At 36.3% G+C, this 8649-nt stretch overlaps 1 protein-coding gene across 1 annotated transcript; it reads right to left on the bottom strand.

Annotated features, from left to right (window-relative positions):
• Positions 1–963: 963 nt before the first annotated feature.
• Positions 964–1896, bottom strand: LOC129562606 (olfactory receptor 4K14). Its single transcript, XM_055435925.2, is given in 1 exon segment — positions 964–1896. A coding segment is annotated over 1 exon segment (933 nt).
• Between the last annotated feature and the right edge of the window lie 6753 nt (positions 1897–8649).

Genomic DNA, 8649 nt, shown 5'->3' with positions numbered 1-8649 from the left:
GCTTTTTAAAGCAATATGATCCTGAAATTGTGAAGCAATTTTTCCTCTCAGGGTTTCAAAACCAGGACAAAGATTCACATGGTATTATTTACTCTCAAGCTACCTTCCCTGGGCCAAATATCTCATGCTATGAACCGAGAGCCCTTGTGTGTTGGACTATAATTGTGTGTATGTGTATATGTGTGTGTATGCTCAGTCATGTTTGACTCTTTGCAACCCCCTGGACTGTAGCCCATTAGGCTCCTCTGTCCATGGGATTTTCCCAGGCCAGAATACTTGAGCGGGTTGCCATTTCCTTCTCCAGGGGCTCTTTCCCACCCAGGGATCAAACCCATGACTCTGGCATCTCCTGCACTGGCAGGCAGATTCTTTTCCACTGTGCCACCTGGGAAGCCCCACTGGACTATGATTAGGAAATAAAAATTCATTTTTAATCAATTTTGTTAGACAAATTGTTAAGAGAAATCTGGCTTAAAGAATGTGGAATTCATTCCAAGGAGGATGTGTGGAATTGAGTAAACATACGCATGCATGCCTGCTTAGTAGCTCCGTTGTGTCCAGTTCTCTGTGAACCCATGAACTGTAGCCTGCCAGGCTCCTCTGTCCACAGTATTTTCCAGGCAAGAATACTGGAGTGGGTAGCCATTCCCTTCTCCATAGGCTCTTCCCAGCCCAGCGATTGAATATGTGTCTCCTGCATTGCAGGCAGATTCTTTACCATCTAAGCCATTAGGGAAGCCCTGAGTAAACATATATTGTATGAGCAATTACATATGCATATATATAATATCACACACAAAATTATGTATATATTTTGTTGAAATCAGTAACTATTTCTCTATAATGTAACACAATACAAATTATACCAATGTCATGTCAGAATGAAATATTTGATCAGAATTATATTAAAGAAAGATATCTTCTGAATGAATAAGAACATATAACTTTTTGGAAAGCTGGACTTCAGTGAAAAGTCACATGTCGGTTTCTCAGTTTCTTCATAGATATTTTCATCTCCTTATTTCTCAGTGTGTAGATAAGAGGGTTCAAGAGTGGAGTAAAAAGGGTATAAAACACAGAGAGGAGCTTGTCCACAGAGAACCTACTAAAAGGCCACACATAAATGAAAATGCAGGGCCCAAAGAAGAGTGTGACTACCATGATATGTGCTGAGCAAGTTGAGAGTGCTTTGGATACCCCACCAGCTGCACGCTGTCAGACAGTGATGAGAATAACAGTGTAGGAGATCAGGAGGAGAAGAAAACAGCTCATGGAAAGCAACCCACTGTCTAAGATCATAAGTATACCCAAGACATAATTGTCCAGGCAGGCAAGCTTGATCACAAGAGGAAGGTCACAGAAAAAGCTGTTCACCTCGTTGGGGCCACAGTAAGGTAAATTTACAGTAAAGGCTACCTGACTGATGGAGTGCACAAATCCAATGCCCCATGAATCCAACACCAGCCCCACGCAAGTCTGCCGGCTCATCACTGTCATGTAATGTAAAGGCTTGCATATGGCCACATACCTGTCATAGGCCATGGTAACAAGAAGTACCATCTCAGCCCCTCCAACAAAGTGCAAGAAGAAGATCTGAGCCATACATCCTCTGAAGGAGATGAGCTTTTGATCACTAAGGAAGTCCCTGATCATCTTGGGAGTGGCAAATAAGGCCAGCCATATGTCCAGGAAAGAGACATTCCCCAGCAGGAAGTACATAGGGGAGGAGTGTAAATGGGGGTCAGATACTACAGTGACCACAATGATAAGGTTGCCCAGAACAGTGACCACATAGATCTCAGAGAAGAATACAAAGAAAAATTTTTGAAGATGCTGTGAAGTGCAGAGTCCATGCAACACAAATTCTGATATGGAGGAATAATTCTGCAGGTCCATTATCACTGGTCTCAGATTTTGTTCTGAATCTACACAAAGAAAAGAGATATAATTGAAAGTGCCTATCATTTCCCAGGCACTTGAAAGTGATCGATTAAGTGTGATCTAAATACTTTGGCAACCTCATGCGACGAGTTGACTCACTGGAAAAGACTCTGATGCTGGGAAAGGTTGGGGGCGGGAGGAGAAGGGGACGACGGAGAATGAGATGGCTGGATGGCATCACCGACTCTGTGGACATGAGTTTGAGTGAACTCCGGGAGTTGGTGATGGATAGGGAGGCTTGGCGTGCTGTGATTCATGGGGTCGCGGAGAGTCGGACACGACTGAGCGACTGAACTGAACTGAACTGAAATATAGTTTTTAAGTTGTAAGAGAGAACATAAAATACGCTATATAGAAGATTTAAACCAATTGCCTACCAACATATTTATTCACCTTTTTCAGACTTCAGTGTTTCCTTAGGGGCAGTTAGACATCCTGGGAGACTCCAGCATAGATGAGAGTTGTGGGAATATTTTTTTCTCCATTATCTAGCCTTTGGCCATGAGCAAATATAGAATCAATCATGTATAGAAGGTGAACCAAAAATCCTTGTAGGATTGAGAATATAAAGATTTTCTTAATAGTATTATAGTCTGTCCACCAGTCACTATTTTTAACTGTTTTTAAGTAACAGACCTAAGAATTTGAATTAAAACTTAATTTAAAATAATGCCATCAATGACAATTGAATGTACATTGTCAAGTCTCCCCTTCTCTCCTCTGTTTTCCATTTACCTGTGCTGTGCTTAGTTGTTCAGTCATGTCGGACTGTTTGTGACTCTATGGCCTACAGCCCGCCAAGCTCTTCTGTCCATGGGGATTCTCCAGACAAGAATACTAGAGCGGGTTGCCATGCCCTCCTCCAGGGGATCTTCCCAAACCAGGGATCGAACCCAGGTCTCCCTCATTGCAGATGGATTCTTTACCCACTGGGCTACAAGGTAAGCCCCTTGCATTTACCTACACAAACTCAAAACAATATCTGGCAAAGACATTTGATGGGTGGCCATATCTACATACCTAAGCACCAACCAACATGTCTCTCACCAGAAGCCAAGAGATGAAGTAAATTTCATCCCTTCGAGGCAAATTAAAAGGAAAAATATTCTTCCAAGCTAAAAAGCATGATTTGGTTAAAAACATATTTGAGATGATATATAAATATAGGAAACCTGCCAGATTGTGAACCATTGTATATTCTGTTTAGTAAATTGGGGGGTGGTGACATTATTGTGCTCTATATGAGTTATAGAATGGCATTTATCATATTTTCTGTTACTGTCTTTGAGCAAAATTTGATCTAAATAGTAGCCCAATTATATACAATTTTAATGTAAAGCATGGATTTGTACCATCAGGGAGAATAGCCTCAGTTGAGGCCACAGGACTCTTTCCTAAACTTGGAGAAAACATAATTATCAAATCTACAAATGACAGAAATCTGGTGGAGTTCACTTATAAAATATTTCAAAAGGCTATAAAAATGGGCTGTAGTCAGCAAATTCTATATATGGAAAAGAGAGATAAAAGAGTATAGACTGATACCATGTTAACACGGATATAGACTATTATTCATGCACTTCTTTATAATTGTGTTTTTTTATGCTTTATAATTATAATGAGAATATATTTTTTCTTTTATCATTTAGGAAATTGTTTTTGTCAAAAAATGAAAAAGGCCCTTATAGTATAATTTGTTATAATGCTTGTGATTAACGGAATGATAAAGAAGATCTGGTTCAGAAAAATTATGTCTTATTTTCCAATTAATATTCAACTCAAGATATGGCTTCCCAAAGAGCAATAGAGTTAGTATATCTTCGGGTTAAGCCTATTTGGATTTTTTTGGGGGGCCTGATTTATTAACTCCAATTGATCAAATATAAAATACACCAGTTTTAAGTGCAAAAACTCTTATGATATTTAGTAAACATATCTTCTGTACTAATTTACTCCTTCACACACTCACTCATTCAGATCATATCTATATAACACCAACAGAGTTTCCCATTCTCACCTAATTAAGCATATAGAAACCAACCAATATGAAAGAAAATAAATAAATTTATCTAAGATTTATACAATTCCCCTGATTCCAGACATTTTTAAAAATTACTGCTTTTGTTATTTTTTTAAATTTGGTTTGGGAATACAAAGCTAATGGTCTAATTGTTTTTTTATAAACTGTTTTGAAAAGATTTTAAGATGGCTTTCAATGAATGAGATATTTTTTAGGACCTCTTAACAAAAATCAGAGCATAAAACCTATGAAATAATTTGGTGAGGGGGGTGTGCTGCTGTCACAATTATGTATAAGAGATTGCTAAGTTCAGTATTTGATTTAAAAATATAGCTTTGAGCTCCCCAGAAGTACAATGGGATGTATAGATCCCAATATTGATTTATCAAGAAAGATAAGCTTGTGTTTCACTTTCGTCACAAGAGGAAGTTACTATATAAACCAATCTGTAAAGTCATTGAATAGTTCTTTACGAAAAATTTTACAAAACATGTAGACCTGTCCTTTGTAAGAGTTTTATTAAGTTTACCCTTTATAAAATTGAAAATATAATATGAAAAAATAGTATTATAAAGTTTTTACAGGGAACTAAAGTAACACAGGGGCTTCCCAGGTGGTGCTAGTGATGAGGAACCCACCTGCCAATGCAGGAGACTCAAGAGATGTGGGTTAGATTCCAGTGTTGGGAAGACCCCCTGAAGTAGGAAATGGCAACCCACTCCAGTATTCTTGGCTGGAAAATTCCATGGACAGAGGAGCCTGGTGGGCTACAGCCTACATGGGGCCCCAAAGAGTCAGACACAACTGAGCGACTAAGCACATAAAGAAACACATTCCATGCTTGAAATATTCTAATGATATGAATAGGACACAATAGTAAAATTTTAAAATCTATAGGAGTTAATGGTTTTATCTGTTTTAAACCACTCAAATAGTACTCATCTCAACAGACTTTTGTCAAGATAATAAGGACTCAAAACTTTTTTATTCCTCTTGAACTTTTTAAATATTTAATTGCAACACCTTTGTTAATAGACTGGGGTTATAGATTTGAAATTAAGTGCTTCGTGGACAGAGTGGTCATAAATCACAATTCAGGAACTCTTCATAAATATAGTTGGATTACCCTGACACCCATTGTAGCATACATAGTACAGACCATTTGGCAGTATCTTTATTGATATTTCTTCCTCTTTATGACCATGAAAAATGTCACATGTAAACCTAAAACAACTATGTTTAATTTAGTGTTTTATAAAAATTAAGAGAATGAAAAGTTGAAATAATCAAATGGAAAATTCAGGAAACAAAAAATTAAAAAAAAAAAAACAACACTTGCCGTTGAGTCAAAATGTTCCAGAATTAGATATTGGTGATGGATGCACAACTCTGAAATGTAAAGATACTAAAAACCATTGAACTGAACACTTAGAGTGAGTGAACTGTATGATATGTAAACTATATCTCAACAGAGGTGGGAGAGGGGTTCAGGAAGGGGAACTCATGTACACCCGGGGCAGATTCATGTCAATGTATGGCAAAACCAATCAATATAATATTGTAAAATAATTAGCCTCCAATAAAAATAATAAATAAATAAAATAGATACTAAAAAATGTAAAATAAGAAAAACTTAAATAAGGTTCTAATTTCAGAGACCCTTTTATGATTTGCAAGCGCTTTTTAAAGATAATTAAACAATGTTGAATTTGTAATCAGGAAAAAAAAATGAGGTTGCATACCTACAAAAGATGCTTAAGTATAGCAATGAAGAAATTTAAATGTTAATACGCTTTACTCTAATCATTTAATATACAAGTTAAAAAAACAAATCAGTCTCTATCTGACTTTTCTGTTTAGACACACATTCACTTAAATATACATCCAGTGATTTTTACTAAGCTGGAGTTAAAATATTCAGTACTGACACTGTAGATCCCTCAGTTTGAATTTTACATCTATTATACTTAAATAAAACTTTTTAAAACATACATATTTTAATTCCAGAGATTTAATTATCTCTTCTGCCTCCTAAAAAATAAGTCAGAGAAGTATCATTTTAAGAAGATAGAGAACTTCAGATTTGAGTTTCCCTCAGATTTCAGATATTAATGTCTATATCCTCTTGCCTATCAGATTAAGAATCCTTTAAAGACCAGCTATTTTTGTCTAATTATCATGATGGAGTCTGGGGAATAAACCATCTTCTAGTGGAAATTTTTGGTAGTGAATCATGTTCACTTCCCCAATTGACAATGGAAGAAACATTTTAAATGTCTGTCAGGTTATAAAATCATAGCTGCAATTATTTTAATAAGTAATAGATAACTAATTTAATAACTAGAATAATAAGGCATCATTATCTAGTTTAAAAAGTATAAAATATACTTTTGGTTGGTGGTTTAGTCACTAAGTTGTGTCCGACTTTTGCAATCCCATGGACTGTAACCTGCCAGATTCCTCTGTCCATGGGATTCTCCAGGCGAGGATACTGGAGTGGGTTGCCATTTCCTCTCCAGAGGATCTTCCTGACCCAGCAATTGAACCCTGGTCTCCTGCATTGCAGGCAGATTCTTTACCAACTGAGCTATGAGGGAAGACCTCAAAAATATTCATGATTCTTTCTCAAATAGTCAAATTAACAAGCTACATTCTAAAAATATGCTGAAGATCCAGCATAACACTTTGGAGAAGGCTCATTCCTACCAGCAATATCAGATTTATATATAACAAAATATTTTCTTTCTCAAAGTCAGAGAAAGTCAGTAACCCAGATCTGGGTTACTAGAGATCATTTATAATTAGTGTCCCACTTACTTACCCAAATCATTTTAAATTAAATCAAGTTTCTTATTCTAATGGTTGTATGGTTGCAAAAATCCTAGAATGTTCTAATGAATGGTAATCACATTTGCAACTATCTGCATAACATTGAATTCCATATTCGACATATATATGCAGTCAAATTTATAACAAATTTTTCTTCCAAGATAGCACCTGCATGTGATGAAAAGACCAGTTCCAAACTGGTGTTACATAATTATAGTTCACTAAAAGGAACAATAAAACCTTTCTAAGGTTCTGTTTCTCTATTAGAAACACAGAAATAATGGTTGCTAAATAGTGATTGTAGAAGTAGACGACATATCAGTGTCACTTGTGTCTGAAATGTAGCTTTTATGTGGGTACAGCTATATTATGTAAAACAACTACAGAGAAACTGTGACAAATCACAGAAGTGGACACTTGATACAGAGGTAGGGAAGGATTTACTAAATGTGATAATTAATTACACGTGCCAACATGGAAAGTGTCTTTGGATGAGACTGATGTTAAATTGGTGAACTCTGAGTAAAGAAGATCACAATCCACAATGTGGGTGGGCCTTACCCAATCAGTTGAAGGCTAAATGAATACTCTAGATTATTCTCTAAATCTCTGAGATTGAATAGAAGAACAACAATAAAAAAAAAGAAAAAAAAAAGTCATCAGCTTGCTTGGGATTCCAGCCTGCCAGTCCACACTTCAGATTACCTGACTTGCTAGGGCTCCAAATCACATGAATAAATTTCTTCTCTTCTTGTCCATTTTCTTCCCTTCCCTCTCCTTTCCCCTTTACTGCCGCTTCTCTCCACAATGGAAGAATTCAGATAGTAGAAGGATAAATTATCAAAATATTTAAAATTAAAAAAACCATTTTGTATTTGAGACATCATCACAATAATATTAAAATCCAGCTACAAACTGGTTAACTGTATGTCTAAACTTGTGAATCATGTAAGCTTTAACTGCTCAACCTACTGGCCAAAGGGTCTTTGGGGGCTGACATCCAGCCTGTGCCACACCCTTCCAATGAACCATTTACACTGACCAAGCCTGCGTCCGCCAAAATGGAATCACATTTTATTTTCCAATCCACACAAAGTTCCAGAGTGGGTATTATAGCCCTGATCACAAAGCCCTAATATCTTCAATATAGAAAAAAATAATAATAAATTACAAATCAGTAAGAAAACTTGAAGAGAAAAATGAACAAAGAGTATAAGAAAATTATTTTTTAAATGAAGAGAATAATAGGCCAGTGAACATTAAACATCTTACTTCTATAAATGTCAAACATAAAAATTAACTAGATATTACATTTATTCACATACAAAATTTGGAATAAATACACCACATCCTTGATCAAGTATGAGGTATGTTTTAGTCAGTTTATTTTTTCAGGGGAAGCGATGAGTTCAGGTTCTTCCTATTTTGCCATCTTGGACTCCTCTGTCTTCAGCTAGTGTTTTGACAGAGCTTTTCTGAATGTAAAGAGCAGGTGAGAGAGAGAAAGGGAGTCGAGGAGAGAGAGATTGAGAGACGAAGACAAAGAGAAAGAAAACACAGAGAGGGAAGGAAGAAAGAACCACTAAAACTTTGCAGATTGGCTCTGTGCAGGAACACGTATTCAGTGCTTAAACAGGCCATTTACAACTTTGCCTTAAGCCTTAACTTTCTGTTTGCACTTAGCTTAGAGACCAGTCAGAGATGAAAGCTTAAAGTCTTCTCATGTCTTTTTAAATGTTTTTGAGCGTATATTTCACTCTGGTCATGCATGTAACTTTCTAATTCCTCAATGTACCTAGTCACTTTTGAAAGAGACAATTTCTCAAAGAAACTCTCCCCAAATTTGTTCCATAAGTTTT

This window comes from Moschus berezovskii, chromosome 9, assembly GCF_049115385.1.
Source record: "Moschus berezovskii isolate FMDL1 chromosome 9, NW_MosBer_1.0, whole genome shotgun sequence".
Classification (NCBI taxonomy): Eukaryota; Metazoa; Chordata; class Mammalia; order Artiodactyla; family Moschidae; genus Moschus; species Moschus berezovskii.
The sequence above is the reverse complement of the archived record's forward strand: the minus strand, read 5'-3'. Positions and strand labels throughout refer to the sequence as shown.